The sequence below is a fragment of the Struthio camelus genome, chromosome Z (genome assembly GCF_040807025.1).
Source record: "Struthio camelus isolate bStrCam1 chromosome Z, bStrCam1.hap1, whole genome shotgun sequence".
Lineage (NCBI taxonomy): Eukaryota > Metazoa > Chordata > Aves > Struthioniformes > Struthionidae > Struthio > Struthio camelus.
The window spans coordinates 48,730,998-48,754,477 of record NC_090982.1 but is presented as its reverse complement, the minus strand read 5'-3'; the positions used below and the strand labels follow the sequence as shown (position 1 = coordinate 48,754,477).

The following is a 23,480-nucleotide window of genomic DNA, read 5'->3' as shown; positions in this document are numbered from 1 at the left end:
TTAAACTCTCCAAAATACTTCATACATCGTCAGTGAGGGAAAGGGAGCTGCCCAAGAGCCACACTCATTGCTTAGATGTTCATCAGGCATTACAAATTCCTTAGTAGGAGCTGTTCCCAGAAAGGAAAAGTTGATCTCCTATCTTGTCGCCTTCCCCAGGTCCTACCCAAATAACGCTAAAGCTATCAGCTACACGTATCTAGCAACCAACACAGAGAGAGGGCGGATGATGTTGGACACTCCACCTCTGCAAAGTTTTCTGTAACCCACAGCAAGCTCTTGCCCCTTTTTTGTTGGAGGTTTCCCTTTCCTCTACACAGAGCAGTTAGGCGTTCAGCCGTGATCACTGTTTAATTTCCCCCCCTGCCTTTCTCCTGTCCCTAACGCATGCATACTTCAGCCTTGGCTATGGAGTGCTGGCTGAGGAGGAACAATAGGAGCCTTTCAAGTCATCAGAGGGAGCTTTGAGCAAGACTCAACTCAGAGACCCAGTCAATATTTACTGCAGTTTGGAGCCACTGTTTTACGGCTCCTTCCAGGCGGAACTCACCAGTGTGGAACCTCGAGAGGTTACCCGATTTTATTTTAACAAGGCAAAAATGGGGAGGTAAACAGATTACAACCCAAACCACTTTTCCTTGGATATGATCATGGTGAGGGAAAGAATAAAAAGAAAATTCAAGGAGGAGGGAGAGAGAAAGGGGACAGGAAAAGAACAGAAGACACTGAACAATGCCACAACTAAGGTTTCAATAACAACTAGCAGTTTCTAAATAGGAAACTCATCTTTCCCCTAAAGTTGACTAATAAAGCTTGAAGATCATGTATCAGACAGCTACTATATGCAAATCCAATTAAAGTGACCCACACAAATGAAATATGCAACACTCACCTCATCAACTACCTAAAGCTCTTGTTCTTCTCTCTGTAACGCCTACGTTGCAGCATGACCGCTCAGAGATCATAGCAACGCACCTTTTTGCACAGAGACACACAACTTTCCGATGTTTAAAAGCCACGAGTAAAAACACGCTTTCAGGTTATCGTCAGAACAAAGGCAGAAAAAGGGTGAAGAACTGGCAGTTTTCAAATTAAGGACCTAAGTCCAGTGTAAGAAGTTACTACCAGCACAAACACATGTTTAACTTCACACTTAACAGAAGTACAATGAAGCGTTTTTAAATAAGCATTTGTGTAAGTACTGAGGATTTTTTTTTTTTTACATTGCAATCATTCTTCTGTAGAAGAATTCATCCATTTCCAGAAATTTGCAGAGCTGCAACAAAAGTAACACAATCAAATGAAACATCCTAGTGGAAAATTCATATTGTCATTTGTACAAGCTCACCCCTTTTTACTCTACTTCTTCCCTTCCTCCCCGTAACCACCCACATATACAAAAAACGTTTCTGAGGGTGAAGTACAATGAGATTGACAATGATCATTTACCTGTTTAAACTGAAAGGCAGCTGTATGATTTTTTTTCAGAATGGTTGGCATCTTGTCTGAACATGCTTTCCTATGTTTGACTTTTACTGAAAGTTTCGAATCAAATCTGACAAGCCACTGCTTAAACAGGAGAAATTACAGCTTTAACTTCAGAAGTGTCGGGATCTTTTGAAAACTGTAGCTTATGTCAGCCCTGGGGTTAAAGGGCGTGCAGCAGCAGATCGCTACCTTTCCCCCTCCTTGTTCAGTTTTAAATGCACGGAGGTTTAATTTGTTGAGTTGGTATGAGAACGTTGCACTGTTGTACTTACGGCGTTTGTCTGATTTTTAAAATATGGTAACAGATGGGATTCCCGACTGCCTTCCATTCCGCTCTTCTCATTTTAAAGGAAAAACAGGAATGCTTGTAAGCACCAAAAAAAAAAAAAAAATGTAAACAATCAGTATAATTAAAAGAAAACACAAATACATCTGCAACAGATAAAACACTCACAAATAAATGAGAAACGCTGCAAGCTAACAGCTTTTCCAATGGAGTTCAAAAGAAAAAAGCTATGAGGCTTCCCAGTCCTAAGCAAAGTAGTACGGGGTCCTTTATATCAGAACCAGCTTGGAACAAATTTCTCCTACCCACTTTTCACATTTCAGTCTCCCAAGTCCCTACTTGCGGTGAGAATTTTAAGGAAGTGTTACATCAAACCTTAATAAATAAATGGATATATAAATGTCAATAAATGTAAAATAAATATGTAACCCAAAACATAGCTAAGATGGAATCAAAGTTTTAAACAGGAAAAAACACAGTAATAACAATGAAAAGAGAAGATAAAATGGACTTTGCAAGGGGGCAAATGAAAAGTAGATGGCAAATCTCTCTAGAGAACTTAAATCATGCTCTATTTTTCAAAATAGAGCATTACTAATAATGTTTTTGAAGTTCAGAAAGGAATAGCAGAGAATGAGGTACAATGAATAACTATCCACTTAACAGTTGATACTTACCTCAATCTCTTCTGAACTTCAAAAATAAAAATAAAAATTTCCTCAGTGATCCAATAAACTCAATGGGAATTTCATGCAAATACATCACAGCATCTGGCCAGAATATCTGTTAATGCACTCTTCCTTTTATGTTCTGTGCTTTAGATAAGCATTACAGAATACCACTTACAGTCTATTCACATTTACTACGGAATAATACAGAAAAAGATAATTATTAATCCTCTGTTGTTATAAATCAGGATATTCTGTATTACCTGCATATTTTCTCAATTGACAGGATAGATTTGTGTAAACACTATTTTTGCTTCTGATATATTATTTAAATAAGAATATTACTGCCGTGATACGGATCAGTAAGTAGATAGTGCAGGAAAGGTTATCTTTCAAACTGATAAATTTGAATGGGAATGTTTCTCAAGACAAAACCATTAAGAGCACTAACTCTAACAGAAATCACAAGAAATAGTACTAACCGCCAGTACATTTAATTTAAAACCAAAGAACTATTTCAAGCAGGTACCTCATCACACTTTTGGGACTATGAAACTCCCAAGACTTGCTTTGTCTCTGTCATTTTGATTTAACATGTGGAAAGCAGAGGACATTTTTGTCTTACGGGTACATCTTCTCCAATATGAAAGAAAACAAATAATTCATGAAGGTTAGGTTAAATCTACATAATACTGATTCTAATCTAAAAATCAAGTCTTGTAGGCATCCACTGTACTAGCTTTCTCAAGAAAATAACCACGAAAACACAAAGTAGATGCAATCTTTCCTCTTTTCTAAATCAGAGCAAAAGAACACCATGCAAGTCCTAACTGGGCACTGCAACAGTCTGATTTACTCAAAGAAGTTACAAAGGCAAAAGTGCTTTGGTCAATAAAAACTCTAAAACTCTACACCTAAAATAAAGTGCTTATGAAACGCTTCCAAATGTTTTGTGCTAAAAGCAGCCATTTTATCAGCAGCAAATTAAGACAGCTAGTATGAAAAATGGAAAACGGAGATTTCTTTTTACAGTAAGCTATAAAATGTAGTTCAGTCAGAGACAGGGTCTGAAAAAATAACATTTAAAGGATGCTGTAAATCACAGCCCCCCCTCCCTTTTTTTTTTTTTTTTTTTAAAGCAAACTATCGTGCTTTGCACTACAAACTGCAAATACGGAGATTCTCTTCATCAAATGTTCCTGGCAAGTAAGTTTTATATAACTCAGGTACAGGGAAAGGGTTTGCTTGGAATTTGAATGCAGTGAATAGTCATGATATAATGAGAAACAAGCATGATCTACCTCTCTAATTAATTTTCCTTCTTCACCTACAGTGTCACTTGTTATGATAATGTGAATCTTAACCTTAATGAGAAATTTCATACCACCTTGATTAAAGATACTGGAAGTAAAACCAAAATAAAAAAGAGTGTTGTTATTTTAATGAAGAGTTTCTCTACGCTCTCAAAATCCTCAATAAACGTATGGAACTTTTGTTAGTGAAGGAAATAACCAATCTGCAACACAACTTCTGTAGCAAGTGCTAAGAGATTGATTTATATTTCATGTTTTTAAATGAGAATTATGCTATTAAGTGTGTTACGAAATGATGCTCCCTGCAGGAAGTATTCCTGCTATTTTTGTAAATGGAGCTTGTCTGGAGACTGTTTAAGATGTACACTCTTCAATAACACTATGTGTGCATCCTTTTAAAAGGTCTGCGAACTCGACATAATAAGATTATTGAGAATCTACAGATTTTTTTGAAAAAATAAAAAAATTAAATCAAATCAAATTTTCAAAAATTTCTGGGGTCCTTTAAGGAGCTACAAATACATACAAATAACATTAAATTAGGCCCACTATTCTGCAATTGCCACCAACACAAAGACTATAAAGCACGATGAGACTTCAAACATACACACGATGGACACAGTTTAAGAATCAGAGTTTTAATTTTTTTTTTTTTTATGATTCGCAATTTTAGGAAAAACTGGTTTATTTCATCAACACTTTTCTTTTCAAATTAAACATAGACTCTATTTCCTGAAAGTGGTGTCTTCCTCTTATTACATTATATCTCATAGCCACTAGAGACCAGCAAGTTGGCTGGAAATTAACAAAAATTTAATACTTGAAACACCATTAAATGAAATGCTTGAAGACAAATTGCCTTCTTATTCTCCTAGTAGCCTCAAAATGCAGTTTACAGGCCACGGGACAAGAACCCCTGCTCATCTTTTTGGTAAACAGGTAGCGTTTCAAGGTTTATATATTGAACAGTTTAGATTTGCAAGGAGATCTAGTGTTCGGTGACTATTAAAATAGAAACCCACACTTTCCTGAATACAGCGTTTTAATTATTACCATGAGGAAGCAACTCTGTCGCACTTGGACATTCACAAGATTCGTCTGGTCCTTACAGAATATCTTATCTAGGATAGAGCGGTGCACTGCTTCGGAAAATACATATCCTTTATTGTACTTTTTGTACAACTATATTTGATTAACTTCACTTTCGCTATCTCAAGATTATGATTTTTTTTCCCCACTATATTCAAAATGTTCATACACCGTATATGGTGTCCAATGCATCAGAATCTTGCTACCCCCTATTTACTAATCACATATAACAATACCTGCTGATGGCAAAGTAACTACTTATTCTGCTAGGTTCACTTTTACCCCCTCAGTCCCTCCAAGATAAAGGTCCCAAATCTTTTAAAAAAAAAAAAAAAAGAGAGTTTAAAAAGTCAACCTAAAAATTACTTGGAACCAATGAAACTGTGGCGTTTCACTAGATTAGATTTACACAGAATGTGTAAAATCGCAAAAAGATATAAGCCTAACTACTAAAGTTCTTATTCATGAATTATACAATAAAACTGTGAATATAGGACCTAATTAAACTACCATCCAAATCAATGGGAGAATACCTTTTTATTTCAATGGAGCTGGATCTAAACACTGCCTAAAATACTGCAATAACAAAGCATAAAAGGATGGGGTTAAAAAAATTGGATCCCACTGCATCTACCGACGCATACAACATGAACAAGTAATCAAACTTCCATCACCAATTAGCACTTACCAGTTCCTCTTGACTTCAGCAACTTTCAAAAATGAGGATGTTTATTTACATTGCTTTCCTAAATCAATTTTAGGGACCATTTTTTGAAATGTATTTCAGTACGTAAAGGTATAAAAAGAGAGAAACATAGTCGCAGACAGTTAGGTACCAGGCAGCCTCAAAAATCCCACATGGCTCTTGCCTGGATCTCTAGGTGTCTAAACATCTTCCAAAATTCTGGCTCTTCAGGACAGATTCTTTTTTAAATCTGTAGGCTACAAAAAACGTCAGTAAAATATTCATCTTACAGGCTAGAGAAAAAAACATGAGTAAATGTTAGTGTGAGAGCATGACTTTACTCTCTCAACCTCTTTCTGGACGGCAGCCTGCAGATATTTCCCTCTCTGATTAGGCACCTATACACACATTTGAAAATTTTTGTGTATCCATAAACAGAACTAGCAAACTTTCACTTAAGCCATAACTGCGACACCCCAAAGCCTTAGCCTACCGATTTCCCTGCAGATGGCCTGCGTGCCCATGGGTTGGAAACGGAGAAAAGTACACACATACTAATCTGAAAGAACTACCTGCTTTCATTCAGCTTCTTTATCAAGTTTAGTACGCAGGACACAGGCAAAAAGCATACAAAGGATAAGAAGATTTGCACCCACTTAGTAAATGTGGGCAAAAACCAGCTTTGCTCTCAGCAATTTTGTTGGAAAGTTCAGTTCACCAGAAAGTGTGCAACAGAGAAAGCAAGAAAGGGAAAGGTGAGCAAAATGCAAAGGGAAAAGTGTATGCAACTTCAGCATAAGTGAAGGGAAAAATAAAACCCTAGAATTAAGGTCTTTTGAAGGCAGGAATAATAAACTTCCAAGTAAATGTCACTTCACTATGACTGAGTTTCCCCAATTGGGTATTGTATATATATAATTTTATATATATAATTATTAGGCACACACTTTCCATGTTCTTTCCCCCCAAAAGCAGAGCTGACAATGGTGACAGCAGAGTGTGTAATTAGTTTTTATTGTTCCCCTGACAGCCATAGCTCTGCAAGGACCCCTTGCCTTTTCCATTGTAAATGTTATGGAAAAATACACTAATGACAGGCGTTTAATTATGGGCACAGCAACCATGATGGGAGTTGTGCCAGAAGTGATTGGCAGCTTTGGATGCCAGATATTCACAGCAATGGTTCTTCCTCTCTCATACCTTGTAACCCAAATTATTGAAGATGTTAGCTTTTAAAGTATCCTTTCTAAAGCTTCACCTACTGGCAAGAGATGTTGTTATTCATAGCCAATACCTTAAAAATAGACAGGAATAATAAATAAACAAAACAGGTCGTTTTGCTCAAACGTGGCATAAGTTTTTCGAAAGAGCTCCATCCGCTGACAACGCCATCAACGTAAAAGAAGCTCAGCACTAGCAACTCAGTCACACAGTTTACACATTTATTTGATTTCTTTTTAAAAAAAAATATACACAGGTACAAACAAAAAGATATTATGTCCCCTTAACATATCCTTATTCAATATTTACAATAAACTGTCCCACATTCAACTACAGCTGCTGAGGTGCTTTTTCGCCTGATTAATTAGCAATTGGGAGACACGCTTTTTGGCAGCTTTTGTATCCCTATTATTTCTTCTGGTTTGGCACAAGAACACTCTTTTGGGAGCACCACTATTTGTACTGTACCCCGCTTAGTGATGGATCACTAATTTTTAATAAACTAAGCCCCAAGAGAACTATAAAAAGATGTATAAGTGTATTGAAGCAATAACTGTAAACAAATACAAAAAAGGGGGAGAAAGAGCTGTTGCAGTACATAAAATATTAGGTCTTTTCCAGATTATGCATGGAGAGCCTACCCAGGAGATCACATGTAGTCTGAAGACAGGGGTCTGAATTGGCTTTTAACTACTTGATCCAAATCTCTGCCTTCATCTTTAAAAAAGCTTTAGTGACTAGCTAATGTGGATGTGCATTTTCCTTGAAGAATGCTATATCTGAATGTCCCTTCACTGTTTCTCATCCCTCCCCCACCACCAGATGAATGAAATTACTCTGTGAAGCAGATCTCTATGAAGAATGACCACAGAGATCTGGACCAAACGGTACTAAGTCTATGTAGCAGTCACAAATCCCTGGCTAAAGCGAACAAAGCAACATTATTCCTAAATGGGAAGTTTGGGAATTTAGAAGTGAAGCTGTCTGGCTCTAAAGTGGAAACTTGCAAATAGCTGCAGAGTCAATGTTGGCTCTCCATCCCCCATCCAGCTGGCTCTCATATCAGTAACTTCAAAAATGCAGTTTGCCATTATGGTGGCTTAAGGCACTTTATGTGCCAGTGCAATGACCATGCTGTGTGTGCATGTCAGAAGGTCAATACTTTCAAATTCCAGCGTCTCTCTTTATTTCCTTCTTTTCTGCAAACAATGGGAAAGAGAGCAGGATTGATAGCTCCTACTTTGTTAACTCCTGCTCGCCAAACATGCGGGAATAAACGTCCTGCCTGTATGAATACATAACTATTTTTTAAATCTGATAAGACATCAATTTAAAAAAAAAAAAAAAACACAACCGGTTTTCTGCTTATCAACAAAATTATTGAATTTCTTTAGAATAATCTGAACAATTCTAGAGACGCCAACATCACTGTTACTAAACCTGTTTAGCAGTCCTTACCTGACGTTGATGATGTAGACAATTAGCCCAGCAACTCTATCACAAAGATCATCATCAAATATACAAGTGGCAGAAATACCTATTTTGTCTCCTCACAAAAAAAAAAGTCTGTATTTTATTGACTTAGCACCACACAAAAAAAAATTTACCATAGAGAGATCGCGGATTTTTTGTTTAGTTTTGACGCAATGACTTAGAATTTCTATTTTCAGCTCCAGTTTCAGAGGCAAAGACTGAAATGAAATATCCAAATGTATTTATAAAATTAAAACAAATGTAAAGTAAAAATAAATAAAACCCCTGCATACAATAATAGCATCCTAATAAAAATTAATATATAGTTCTTAATGGTTCCCTGTATGATTAAATAATGGGATTTTCTGGTATAAGGAACGTGCATAGAGGGAAGGAATAAGCTCTTCTAAATCATAATCTGAATATGAAAAATACTACTTTGAAGTCCACAAAAGCAAAAATGCACTATTTCATTACTACTCACTAGGGAAAGGCCAGGGTGCTCAGCTAGTACTGATGAACAACTCACGTACAATGTAAACATGCCCGCCATTGGCCAATATGCACCCACAAGCAAAAACGGAAATAATGTGAGGAGAAAAAGATATGTTCTTTTAATGAATAAAGAATATCAGTGCTACACAGCGAAGATTCATTATGGCATGACAACACATTCTATTAAAACATGCATCTTTTTAATAGTCATGAGGCCAGATAGTAACTATGAGAATGGAACAAAAAGATATTTTAGCAGAGACCCATCAGAGTCAAAGCAGACATATCTCACATTCCCATTTTTCACCTCATCAGACGATTCTTGAGCAAATCATTTCTTTTCTGCACTCCTGCATCGTTTCATTATTGTCATCGAAAACTAAATATGGCGTCTATCAAATAAAACAGCTCTCTAAGTGCCTGATGAAAACAACAAAAAAATTAGTCAAGTGACTCAGTGACAAACATGCAGTAAAGATTTTTACTGTAGTAATTATTAGCGAACAGTTCCTTATTGGATTAATATGCTGATTTAATGTCGGAAAAGAAAATGTAAAAAGTAAAATTCAACTAATACCGTACCTTACAGGTTTTACCAGACTAAAAGCGTTTTTCCGCACCTTTTTCCAGCACGGATAGGTAAATTCTTCCACCAGATTACAGCACAAGTGATAGAATAGAATTACAGTCTTCAAGGCTTTTCAAGTGAAAATGGTCAAACCTGAAGAATTTGCTATAAGAAGTTGGTATTAGCAATTCAAGCAGATCTTGCTAAGGAACAGGACTCCTGCATATCTTATTGTTAGCTGATTTCTCTTTTGATAGCATTTATATTGGTCACTCATTTAAAGACGAAAAAAGCCATAAAACTCTTAGCATGCCAGTTAATAGAACATGTGCATCAAAAATACTTCTACATTTTGCAGCAAAAATAAACGAATTCATTTTTTGATGAAACTGGGCTCTAACAATGTATTTTTATCAACCTGTCAATAACAAACACGAGGAATAACCCCACACAAAAAAAGGAGGTGGTTATTTTTCTTTTATTGGAAACCATAACATCCTATAGGAGCAAAATACAATCTCAGTCTTCGCAGAACAGCATCCCGTTTTTAACGTTTTTAAATTTTAAAATACTTGATTTTAAATACAAATAATTTTTTAAATTGCATAGGAGTGGGAATTTGTGGTTTTGTAATGTAACAATCTTTGCTCAGTTTCTTAAAAATGAGGCCTTCAGACATCTATTTATGTTTGCACACTGTAAAATACTACCCACCATTTTAAATGAGCTCAACTATAATCTAGCCTGTAGAGAGAACAATGAATAGGGAGAATGCAAAAATGCCAGGAAGACTTCTGAGACATGAGGGATTCTATTCTTCCAGTCAGCTATGCTGAAGTACATTACAGTAGGGTTTACTCACAATAGCTGTAATATCACCAGAAAGCAGTTTCAATAACTTGTCTATTTTAAACCAAACGTTTCCATTTCATTATGTTGGTGTGCTGCTGACTGACTACATTTTAAGCACAAGCGCAAAGAAAACTTAAACAAAACAGAACCCTTTATTCTCAACAGTGAATTACACCATTCAGAAACACTGGAAGATTAGATTAATTATGAGACTAAAGACATTTTTTCAAAACAATGCTCAGAACTGAAGAGCAGAGCAAAGAGTGATTACAGAAAGAAAAGCCCAGTTTCACAATATTTCTTTTATATTTTTTAATGCAAAGAGACAAACACTGAGCTTGCTTAAGCAAGAGAGGTACATTTCACAGCCATGGTGGAACTGCTGTCTACTCATACTTCTCCAGAGAAGGTTGTGTCTTTGTTAGCATTTTCTCTAAGGTGATGTGTAGCTTCACAGCACTGCAAACGCCAGTTTGACCAGCCTACTTTACGTGCTTTCTGAAAGTCTAATATTTCAACAATACAGCGCAATGCCCAGTGACAGACTGTTTTAGGAATAAGCAGTAACAAGGTACTTTAATTAGCACTGAGAGCGCTCAAAACACATGCCTGCAATTGTCTCTGTTTCATTTTACATTTGTGTACCTGCCTACCTACCTGGGGACTACTAGTGCGCAAAGAAACAGTACAATGGGAAGACTGCCGAGAACTAAAACACAGCTTCTACAAATATTTCTTTTTCAATTTTTGATTTTTTTTTTTAAAAAAACAGACTTTTGCTGGAAGAAGGGGGCTGGGCTATTCATTTTGGAAATTTGCAAGACTTCATTAATTTAAAATTCCATTTTAGAGATGTTTTTTCACACAACAATTATGATTTACTCTACCCTGCATCCCCTTCTAGTGACACATTTAATTGTGCACACACCCAGCTAGGGGCGTGGGGGGGTGTGTGCATGTGTGTGTATGTATGTGTATATATACATATATATATGTGCATACACGAACGTATATTACATATGCCTCTCTTACTGTAAAACTGCAAAGACCATGACTCCTGAAGGACTGCATTCATTCATTTTCTCAGCCCAGCATGAAGCTGGTAGATTGGTGGGATCGTAGCAACAGGGGAAAGGAAGGCAGGCTCATCTTTATCTGTCCCTCTCCAAAAGGACATAGCGCTAGCGGGAAGAATGCAGCAAAGCGTCTTTACTATGCACTTTTTGAAAAGATTTAATAAGAAGAATTTCACGAAGACCATTTACTACTTTACAAGGCGCCTTTCATATGAAGGTGGAAGCCAATGAAACTACTGCTCTTTGTGTAGTTTTTCCACAGAAGATTTCAAAATGTCTCAAAAATTCACTTTTAAAATAAACACCAATAACCTTTTGGAGACTCAAGGTGTTAGTGAAACTATTAAAACCACAGAAAGTAGGCATAGCAAACTGAAAGCTGTGCTTCTGATCTTTAATTACTATATATATATATATAAAGTCAGAGGTTTTTTGCTCTCGGAGCAAGCTGCCAGATACAACCCTCCCAAAATACAAGACATATTACCCAAAAATAAAAAAATAAAGCCACGTATTCAAGGCATTATTGCTTCCCTTGTCATTTAAAAACTACCTGGAAGACCAAAACCAAAGCAAATGCTTTGATTTTTGGCACACTTTGCCCCCAGCTCATTTCAATTCCTTAGTCATTCTTAACATAAGCAACTGTCTTCTTCCCATTCCAACCATTTCTACGTTATTTCCCTTATCGCTGCACACAGGCAGAACTATTTCAAGATCAAAAACAAACAAAAAACAACCACATGACCTGAGCATACACAGTCAACATGACCCGGTGAAATTAGCAAAAGCATATTAAATAATAGGAAGATGCTGAAGACATCCACCCTGCTTGCTCCTGAGAAGTGCTGAGCGTGCCTGAGCAGACACTGTCAGAGCTTCTGAAAACTAGCCTGTGCCTTCGGCTGGTAGAGGGAGGCACTCAAGTACTCGCCTTTATCCACACAACTACAACAGAACTTGAGTATTTCAGTTTGTCCTTTAGTGAAGATAGATGCTTTTCTGAACCAGGGCATACTCAACCTCAGAATTCACCTAAGTTTTGACATCCAGGTTGCAAAATTTTGGTCTAGGCGCAGAATTTTCACCAGCATCAAATCATTTTTCTACTTGCGGCTCCCATCTCAAGCATCTATCTCAACAAGAATCTAGCAATGCTAATCAAATTATGGTATCCAACTTCATAATGGCAACTAACCAGTTGAAGCAGAAATGATTTTGCTGCACTAAATTCTCTAATTACCAGAGGATTTCCTGAGGTTATTATCCACATAAATACAGACATGCAAAAAAATATACTGGCATCCTATGCCTTTGCATCATTCTCTTGTGGATGTAATTTTTTGTTCCCTGTATAAGATAGAGCCAAACCCAATAATACCTCTGATAAAAATATATTATTTTCGTGAAGATACAAGGGTGGCCTCTACATATGATCAAAAATTAGACTTGAAATGCAAGTATCTTGAAACCAGAAACAATTCCTAAAGCTACATAACTTGCCATTGAAATAACTTACAAGGGAGATAACTAAACATAAAGTGCAATCTTGAAACACAATCCTGCAAGCAGTAAAATGTAGCAATAACCACCGCAAGTAGTTCAAGTTGAACTTTGACAAGATTATCAACAATAGCCAGTGGTAGAGAAGTAAATCACTTCAAAATTTGGCCCAGATACATGACGTTTTGACTGAATTCTAATTACAAGGACACCAGTAATCAGGATCAAATGCATATGCTGGATTACCAAACAAACTCTCAAAACTACTCTAGGTGTTGGATGCAGAAGCAGGGCTGTAACATTTTGCTCTCCCTTGTTAGGACACATACGCAGACAGTGACGAAAGACTAATGCACTTTAAGGTCATAATCGGAATTTATCAGCACCTAATTCTATGGCTACATAAACAAAACATATTAGAACACATTTTCAAGCTTACTTGATGAATAACTTTCAATCCACAAAAAAGGATAAAACAATCTTATTTTATGACACCCCAAAAACCTAATACCTAGACATAGCTCATTTGGAATTGCACTATGGCACTTATGATACTTGTGTGTAGATAATTAAACACGTAACAGAAAGAAGGCGCAAGAATACTTAAAACACTTCTCACAACAGATTTAAGGTCTAAATACACATGGCTGTTTCTGTCACTCATACATTTGAACAATAATGAACACAGAACACTTTTTAATTATTCTAGCAGAACTTTGGCAACTATTCAAGAAATGTAATATCAACTCTGTTAATAGACTCATGGGTTTTTTTTATTTAGGGAAATATTCTTCATACTGTGAGCACTTACCAAATTGGGCCACTCATCAATTTGTTAATATGTCTTTCAATAAGGACGAGAGCTATATATCTTTCAATAAGTTCCTGCACTTTCCTACCTAAAAAAATGTATACACATCAGCACATCTGAGGGAAATATAATCTTTATTAAATTCTTCAGATAAAGTTTTGAAGAAACTTAATTTTAGATTGCCTTTGATCACTATCAACATCTCTTAACTGAATTCATTAGTTCTAAATAGGTTTGTTAATCTTGAATAAATACAACAAAGAAAGTAAGCTAAAGCACAACGGCCACATCAGTGGTTAAAGAATTGTACTATATTTTGTCTTGTAACTGAAGTTTCAAACAGTTATCATCAAGTAAGCATCCCTATGTACTTCTATGTGTATAAAAACCACACAGTCCGTCCCTTCAGTCCATCTCTGAAAGCAGATAAATCTCTGCAAAGTTATTGCTACAGCACTAGTAATGGATCTAAAGTCTTCGCTAATCAAAGAGAATTTTCCTTTAACTTAAGACACTGACAAAGAGTTCAAATTAGAAGCGTCTTTTTTCTTCAGGTCTTTTACATCTCATCTATCAGGTGTTTGCCTGCTTTCCTGTACTGAATTTTTCACGGAACTTGAAAGGCACAAAAAGCTGGCAAACTGTATAAAATGAAAGAGAAATATATCTGTACTCTGCTCTTTCTCATAATTTTTAACTCTTCGATAAATATGATTGATATATCCAAATAGATACTTTCATTGAGAGAGCGCAGTGCCTACTTAGAAACAAACACTTTACTGCTATCTTAAAAAGAGAAGTTTTTTTTTTTTAGTAGTGCAATTAACTCTTCCTCTAGTGTTTGGAGGAATAACAAAACTAAGTTTTCTTTGTAGTCTGCTGTTGTTTAACATCTGCTAAGAAACGGCTTCACTTACTGTAATAAAATAGTATTAAACTTACTAAAATCCTTACAAATTCATGCAATGAATAATACTTTCTGACTAGATACACATTGCTTGTACCTTCAACTACCTTTACCTATGCGCATGCAGTTGATGCATAATCTCATCACATACAGAACAGTAGTTAAAAGCCTGAACAGAAGGTTATTTTTTGAACTGTTTTAACACTAGCAACACATGGAGATCATTTAGTAAAACCTAATTCTTTCAACAATCCTCCTTCTGCACAGTGGGATTTGCAAATATTACTTTATTTTTTTCCAGTAGTTATATTTCAGCTTGTCTAACAACAATAATAAAAAAAATCTCTGCTAGGACAGACAGGTAATTTTTGGGAGGTATGTTCTTTGATGTGTGATGTAACTTTTCTTCTTATTTATATTGAACAATTTATTTTCCAGTAACACTTATGCAATGAGAAGAAAACGTAGACAAAGGCATTTAAAATTATATATTCTTGTCATTCCCAAGCACCTTTGTTATTTTGGATAAACTTTTTTGTTTCAAGTTTTCTGTGTCAACTAGGTATAAGTGAAGAGTTGTTACCGCACACGCACAGAATACTCGAGTGTTGGACAGACTGGCTAATTCTGGGCACTTGAAAATTCTGCTTCTACACTTCGGCATCACCTATTTTAAAGCCACTCTGGAATATCAAGTAGAGCAGTTTTCTGCAGGCAACACGGATCTATTAAAAAACATGACCTGTGACAAAAATCAATGTGCTAATCTCAAACCAAACAGCAGTATCAGAAGCATAAAACAGAGATAACCTAAGATAAAACGTCCTCAAATTTACTTAGACTAGCTTGACAGGTTAAAGGAAAAAAAGAAAAAAAAAAAAAAAAAAGAAAACAAAGGTCTGCTCATAGGTACTTTAAGAAGGCAAGGAAAAAAAACCCCACAATACCCAGGTGACTTTTTACCCAAACACATGGATACCGTTTGGAACGGGACTGAAATTTTTCTGCCAGTGAAGACGAGGGGAAATTGCCGAAAAATCAAATGAAACCTCCCTTTCCAAGAGGGTTCCCTGCACAGCGCGCCAAGCCTGGGGCTCAGACCCCCTCGGCGGTACCCCAGCGCGCGGCGGGCGCACAACGCTCAAGGAGCACCGCTGCCAGCACGGCCCCGGCGGGGAAGGCGGCGAGGCGCCCTCCCGCCAGCCCCGCGGCGCCCACCTACCTCGTCCTCTGGCGGCTCCGCCGGGCTCCCGCTGCCCCGGGCCGCACCGCGCAGGGCGGCAGGGGGCTGCGGGGCCGCCCCGCTGCCGCCACAGCCGCAGGGCCGGGGCCGCCCCCCCCCGCCCGCCCGCCTTCTCGGTGCCTCGCCCCGCACGGCGGGAAGCTCCCGCCGCCCTCGGGCAGGCGCAGCCGCGGCGGGTGCCCGCGCCTCGCGCTGAGGCGCCGCCGCCGGGCTCCCCGGGGAAAGCCGGCGCTGCCGAGCCCTAGGCTAGCCTGGTGCAACCGTGCGTTGGGGCGCGAGGCGAGGGTAAACACGGAGCCGGAGGCCCCCCACCCCGGCTGCCTGGCGCCCCGACCCTCCGAAAAAATGGAATAAAAAATAAAAGAAAGTTTGCCGCCGCGTCTTGCGAACAAAGTAGTTTCTGCAGGCAGCGGGCAAGCGCTCTCCTTCCCCCGCTCCCCGCCCCGCCGCCGCCCCGCGTACCTGGGGTTGGTGCTGTTCCAGTAGACGGCGTAGCGGTCGGCCACCGCCTTGGCGCCGGGCTCCTGCCCGCGCACGCACACCCACAGCGCCGCGGCCGCCAGCAGCAACATCTCCACGTGCAGCATCGCGCCCGGCCGGCGGCGCGCAGGGCAGGCGGCGGCGAGAGGAGCGGCGACGCAGAAACGGGAAGGGGGGGGACCGAGCTGGGCTGGGGGGGGATCAATAAAAAAAAAATCGCTTGCCACAGACACACACAGAGGGCGCGGGGGCAGCAGGCGACAGCGAGGAGGGTGGGCTGCCGCCGCGCCGCAGCGAGCCGAGGCCGCCTCCCGCCGCAGACGGGGACCGGCAGGGGAGCGCGATCCGCGGCTCTCAGGGAGCCTCACCCCGGCAGGGGGAGGTGGGGGCCGAGGCGCGGAGCGGCGGCAGGCGGCGGGCGGTGCTCATTCACCGGGAGTCCCGTGCGGAGCCCACGGCGAGACATACACCGGGCCCCCTCCGTGCGCGGCGGGCGGGCGAGGGGCGCCGCTCCGCCGCCCCCTGCGAGCGGCCCCGGGCCGGGGAGGCGGCGGCGGCGCTAGGGGCGCGCCCGCTTGCGCGGCCCTCGGGCTGGCGGCGGGGAAGGGGGGCCGGGGGCGAGGGGGCCGGAGAAGGGGGGGCAGGAGATCTTCCCACTGGAAGCCCACGGGGGGTCCTGGCAATATATTAAAGGCAGCCGGATGGGCGAGGGGCGAGAAGTACCAGCGGGTCTGAAAGTACAAAGTTTGTGTCTTCCTTCCTTGCCCTCCGCCCCCCCCGGAAAAAAAAAGCAGGGGAAAGCAAAACCCTGAGGAGTTTGTTTGCTGCGCTGATGGAGTTGGGGAGCCTGTTCTGCAGCACGCAGAGTGTCTTGAAGGAGACTTTGTGGAGCGGTTTTCTTGTCCTTCCTGTTCCTGGGCGGTGGGTGCACCAAGGACTAAGCAACAGCAAAGGCGAGGTTAAAAAAAGGCAACAAAAAAAAAAAGAGGCCAATCCAAGAAATATTGCGGCGTGGAAACCAAGGAAATGGAAATAAAAATTGTTTTATGAGAGGGCGTGGATAAAAGCAAAACCCCGGAGAAGTGGAAGATCAAGCCTGCAAACTCCTCTGGTGATGCTGGTCTTGGCTCGCCTCTCCTGCACGGGGGACGAAGGGAGCGACGCGGCGAGGTGCGGAAATCTCCGGCTTCAGCCTCCCGGAGTGTCTCTGCGCTGGCGCCGGGTCCAGTCCCAGGAACATCAACTTCTGCGGAAGGACAAAACAGTTTGAAAGAGCAGGGGACGGGGGGTGGGAGAAAAAAAGAATCCACCCCTCAGATGACTACATAAGGAGATCGGGAAAAAAAAAAAAAACCCAGTTCTTCTTCTTCTCGGTCTTGCCCGACAGCTGCTCCCCTTTTCCCTCTGAAGCAGCAGCAGCAAGAGCAGCGAGGAAAAATATACCACGCCAGCAGGCAAATAAATAAACTTGAATGCAGCGGCAGGCAGGGAGGGATCGTAAAGAGCGACGAGGATTGGAGGGGCAAAAGTCAGTTTTGCAGGAAAAAAAAAAAAAAGCTTTATGGGAGGAAAAAAAAATCTTTTAAACAGTCACGCCCCCTTTTGCAATGACCGGTTCCTTCACTGCGTGTAAATCCGACATCAGCAGCCTAGGAAAATCTCGGAGCCCGGCGCGCTGGGTGCCTCTGTGCACGCGTGGGTGCAAGAGGCCGCGGCAGCGGTGTACAGCCGGTATAGCGAGGTGCCCACGCATACGTACATGCACACGCGTGTGTGTCCGGGCGGGCTCTGGCGGCGGGTGCGCGCGAGGGCTGGCGGCGAGGACGAGGTGCAGGCAGCCAGCTCGCAGCACGGGCGCTGCTCCTTGATCATGTGGGATTTTTGCATGCAGTTTACTTGGGAAAGGGGGAGATTTGCCGGCGCAGCCAGTCAGGGCACAGCCTGCTGTTTGCTTACAGATTGCTTTTTTTTTTTCCTTACACCTCAACCTGATTGGTTTGCAACACGAGATAGGAGGCGTCGTCCTAGCCTTCTCCTCCTTCCACGCCAAAAAAATACCCAGCCCCACCTTCTCGAAACCTGACTAATTGAATTACTAAGACATCGGAGTGGTTCCTGTGCAACCTTGCTGCTAAATGTAACCGTTTCAACGCCGGCTGCTGTGAGAGGGGTTCGCTCACGCAGCCTTAAGGATGAGTTTCCATCTGCCACGGGAAACAGTGCGCAGGGTAATTCAATTGTAAAAGAAAACTCCTTTCCCACTTTTAAGCCTGAACGCGCGATTTGTACGCCCCGGGTGATGCACGGCATCAGCTGCGAGTGGAGGAGATGTGATTGGAGCAATTGAATTTGCTCGCAAATTGCACCTCTACTCTTAGGCGTTGCATAATCAAATTAAAATCGGGCGGCTGTTTAGCAGTCTGGAAGGAGATTCTGGTCTGCTTTGTCTTGCCTTTAATCCCCTTCTTCCAGCAAGCACTCGGGTTGCTACACCGGGATTTTTAAACAGTTTGTTGGGCCGCTCGCCTGTACCAGGGCGCGCCCTGCTCACGCCTCCTGGCACGGCCGGCAAGGCGCAGACATGCCCCCGCCCGGGCCGCGGGGAGGGCTGCCCCTCATGCGGCAAAGGCAGCCGCTTCCGCGCGCGCTTCGCAACATTCACCTTTCGGCTCAGGATGAGATGGCGATAACGCCGCCGCTACGCCGCTTTCGGCCGCCCAAACGAGCGGCGGGGCGGCAGCCTGTCCCCCCCCCCTCCCCCGACCTCCCCGCCTCGGGGCGCGCCGGCAGGTGAGCCGTCCCCGGCTCCGCCGAGAGGCCGTTGGCGGCGACCGTTGGCGGCTCGTGGCCGTGAGGGAGGGGGAAGGGGGGGGCTGCGCCCCGCCCCGCCCCGCTGCGGTGCGGCGCGCCCGCGTTGCCCCGGCGACGGCGGCCTGCGCCCCGGCCCGCAGCCCGAGAGCCGGGGGCGGGGGCTCTGCGCCTGCCTCGCAGCCGTTTGAAAGCGCCCAGACTCCCTCCAGTGGCGGCTCCTCGCGCCGCACTTGAGCTCGGCGCCTGGCGGGGAAGGGGCGATACCCACCAATTCCGCTTCCTGCCCCCGTCTGCGGCGCCCGGGCGGCCCCCCCCCCCCCCAAGGTCCCTTAAAAGCAGCGGGCCTCGTCTCCTCTATCACTGCGGTCTACCCTCTTTATTTAATGGGGGCCGGGGGGGGGGGGGGGAGAAATTCCTCCTTTCAGAAGAGGATTCACAGGCCCTCTCGGCTCTTGATTTTTGCTGCGCCTTTTTTTCTCAGTGGGGAAAGTGATTGCAGATTAGTCTTTACCAATTGCACATACTAATGTAGCTGTTGTTTTGCCAGAGGAGAATGGAACTCTTTCCTCTCAAAAAAAAAAAAAAAGACAGACTACAGTTAAAAAGAAACACTCCAACTCCTGGACTTTCTCTCTCTCTGTGGTTTCCCTCAGCCTTTTTTTTTTTTGTTTTAATGCAGCAGTCTATAGATTAAGTAGGATATGCAAAAAAATCGGCCAAAGACCCCAGATGGAACACACAACAGAAAACCAATTTTTTCCATGCTTTTTCCTTCAAAAAAGTCCCCTTTTTTGCCATCTGAACTGAGTTCTTTGAGTAGGAATTGGACATCCACTGTTAACTTCCCTAAATGTTTTTCTAATATGGGCATATACATATCACTACCTTTACAGGAAAGAGAAAATGTTAATAACAAACTTTTTTCAAAGGATCTCCTCAGCTAAGTTTGTAGCAGAAAGCTAATGATATTTTTTCTCTCAGTTCACGTCTCGTAAGAAGCACCACAGGGAAGAAGTGAAGGCTTTGTTTGTTTAACTTAAAACACCTTTTAATAGCAGAGTCAGAGCTTTATCTTGCATTCAAAACATCCTTCCTTGAATATAGTATTTGGCTTTTTACTTAACAGGATATAAAGCTATGAAAAGGAGCCAAACTATCAGTAAGTAAAAAAACTCCAAAAACAGGACTAAGTTGTAACAGGAAGACGTGTTTTTTCCTGCTTTACTTAGCAAGCTGTAGGTGGCTGTATCTTATTAGTTTATAGACGATATAAGGACATAAACCTTTTGGACCTGAAGTAAAAATTAATTAATTCTGCATGTAAAAAGACAATACTTTAATGAACAAAAAGTAAGTTTGTTGTTACATCATAGCAACTTCATATGGACACATCCAATAGCCAGCCCCCACGAGCACGCCAACCTCCTGTCCACTCTGCATTTTTGTGATTAAATCTTAAAGCAATTATTGATATCAGAGTTATAAGCTACTTCTGTATGCCAATACAGCGTCTGGCCATAGCCCTCATTTAGCAGAAACAAAAGACTGTTAACAAGCCATTTAACGTGAATTCAACTATTTTGAATATAATATTTAGGAAAAATAATACATAGGTACAAGAACTGTCTCAGTCTACCTCTGATAAACCTCTCTAGCTGCCCTTCCATCTCTAGCTTTGTAGTGGTAACCAGTGTTTAACACATATTTATAGCATGTATTTTCTGGTAGTTGCATAGACTTTCAATGTATTGGATATGCTATGCTGATGTTAGTACATTAACTGATCGTATTCCTCAAAACAATTTAACTTAGCTCAGCTTAAACTTTTCTCTCAGACAGAAAGCATTCAAAGTGATAAATCTGCAGATTTTATTTCTTTGCTGATTTCCCTTAAAAATACACCTACTCTTTCTATAGCTGTCCCTCACCATTCACAATATTCACTGTCTTAAGCAGATACAAATGACTTCTGGAGGCAAAGCTCATCTGCATTACTTGTGTAAGTAGTATTAAAGTCACTTGTTTTGCTTATTTCACAATCACCATTCAAAGTTTAGTACCTATGAAATGCAAAAAATAATATAGACTATCTATACATTTTCACTGTAACTTCTGTGTATGATTTTTATTTTTTTATAAATTTGAGTGCATGCCTTAGAAGTAAAACTAACTAATAGGGCCCAATCCTGTTTCTTCAGAAGTCCGCTCGATGATTTTAAGTGAGTCAAACAATTAACCCCTGGGTTTTTTTTCCTTTTGTAAAAATACAGAGAATTAAGGAAAGAACTTTTTGGAGAAACGAATGCATACGGGTGAGAAAATAGTTGCATTTCATAAAAGCTGTCAGCATTTTGTAAAAATGTGATTTTTTTAAATTGTATATTTCCATTTCAATAGAATTTGATTGAAGTTAGATAAACAGAAAATATATAAATCTATAGTAGTTCCATGTTTAAATTGTCTCTGATGTTTTTCATTAAAAGAATTGTACAAAACTATAACTTTTGTTTATCTGTGGTATCCATAGAAATGTGTTTTTCAGGACCTGGAAACATCAGGCTTTCTTACATTTTTTAATTCCTTTCTGATCCTGTAAAACTCTTGCTGAAGAATGACTTAGAAGCAACCTCAGCTGCAAGTTTTGCAAACTAATAACTGAACAGAAGGGTTAATAATTACATATCCTCCCCATTTTTACTTTAATTCCTTACCGTGAGCTGTCAAATATGGAACAAAATCTCAGACTAATTTTCACTTGAGAGGAGGCGGTTCCAAAAGCATAAATAATAATGTTAAAAGGAACCACTGAATTCTTTACAGAAATGTGTGTTCAGCATTTGATTATAGTGTAGACAAATAGTCTCAAGGCAGATAAGAGGTTTCTTTCTGACTTAAAGATATTTTTTCCCTGTTAGATATGCTTATCTGTGAGAGACTGTGTTTGTGTGTTGTATGCATGGATTTTTTTTTTTTTTTTGAGAGGAACAAATCATTTTACGGAAGAGAGCAGAAGAAAACGACTGCAGATGAATCTGATTCAGTATGTAATTGTGTTTGTGAGTATTCTCTGCTGTCTAGAACAGAGAAATTATATGAAGATTCTGGATTTTCTTCTTATTAAACTGTCTAGCAGCTCTCTCACTTCTCTAAGCCCCTTTTCCGCTCTACCAACCTGAGATAACATATATGCCTACTTTACTATGATGTACTGAGTCTCAATGACGTACTGTTTTTGAATGTTCAAAGGGGTAACTTTGAGATCCCTATTTGAGAAAATAAAATGCCATAACACAAAATACCATAATGAATTCTGGACCACTTTTTTGGGCCATCATCCAGGGACATTTTAAAGCTTCTTACTGCATCCAGAAACCATATATATTTCTTTTTGCAGATAGGTTTTAGAATTTATTCTTGTTTTTAGTTAAAATCATCTCGAATTGTCAGCCTTGTTTCCATTTCAAGTTGTCAGTTCAAAATCTGCATGTCTGTCTGAACACTCAAAACACCAGCACACAAATTAGGCAAGACATCTTCAGCACATATCTATTTGGCTGTTAGTCTGGAAACTTTGGAAGTTTAATATTTTGAGGAAGATTTTGAGAAGAAAGCAGAAGATTTCCTGGCTTCATACTGACATTTTATGAACTTTTTTGAACTTTGACATAAAACGAATTACAAAGGAGGAGATTTTCAAAAATGTAAATGGGAGCAGGGTACTCAGCTGCCCTTTGAGACATTAGAAAAATCCACTTCAAAGTTGAATTTTATATCCTCTCCATAGATGCATAGAGAATGACTTAGATACAGTGCGTTGCCATTCAAGTTTTATGTTTGTTTGTCTTTACAAATGCTTTTTCATGTTTGCTAGATATCTAATTCTGAGGAATTAGTTTGTTGATACATTTTTAAGAACATTAAACTTATGTCTATATGAAATGAAAATATTTTGAATACTGTCTTTCTGGAAGTCCAAATAAAAGCATTTGTTTCTGTACAGTCACGATCCTTTGCACAGCTTCTGGCTTCACACAAAGTAAACCTCATTATACTGATTTATCATTAATAGTGAGTCAGAGAGAATAACTGAAATAGCCCATGGGTAGTGCCAAAGCTAGAGAATCCATAGTTCTAGGACAAATGTATATCTTCCTTTTTTTATACCCACTGTATTTCTTCCACAATTTCCAAATTAAAAACATTCATTAAAAGATATTTTAAAGAGACTTTCCAAAGATATTGTTTGATTGTAAGTTATTACCGGGAGCCAGTATCTTACAGAAACGCCAATGTAGATACTACGACTCTCTAAGTATGTACTTAGGACTGTTAGGTACAAGGAAGAGTTTATATTATAATGTAAAGCTAAAGTGTAAGAGAACAAAAGCAAATAGGTACAGGGTATCTTATATAATACAGTCATCCCAGAGATTCCTGATCTTTTGTGCAAAAACGTCTGTATTGAGCAGACACACTATACATATTATGTAGATTATATTACATGAGCAGGC

At 40.5% G+C, this 23,480-nt stretch overlaps 1 protein-coding gene across 3 annotated transcripts in view; it reads right to left on the bottom strand.

Annotated features, from left to right (window-relative positions):
* EFNA5 (ephrin A5) overlaps window positions 1-18,103 on the bottom strand; it is a 213,737-nt gene extending 195,634 nt beyond the window's left edge. For 2 of the 3 annotated variants that reach the window (XM_068928178.1, XM_068928181.1), the window contains exons 1-2: window positions 17,918-18,103; window positions 16,141-17,404 (exon numbers count right to left, since the gene is read on the bottom strand). In XM_068928178.1, the coding sequence (XP_068784279.1) occupies window positions 16,141-16,265 (125 nt within the window). In that variant the 5' untranslated portion in view covers window positions 16,266-17,404; window positions 17,918-18,103. Of the gene's footprint in view, window positions 1-16,140; window positions 17,896-17,917 lie in introns of those variants that run through there. The other variant, XM_068928180.1, reaches the window with a different exon arrangement.
* Window positions 18,104-23,480: the final 5,377 nt, after the last annotated feature.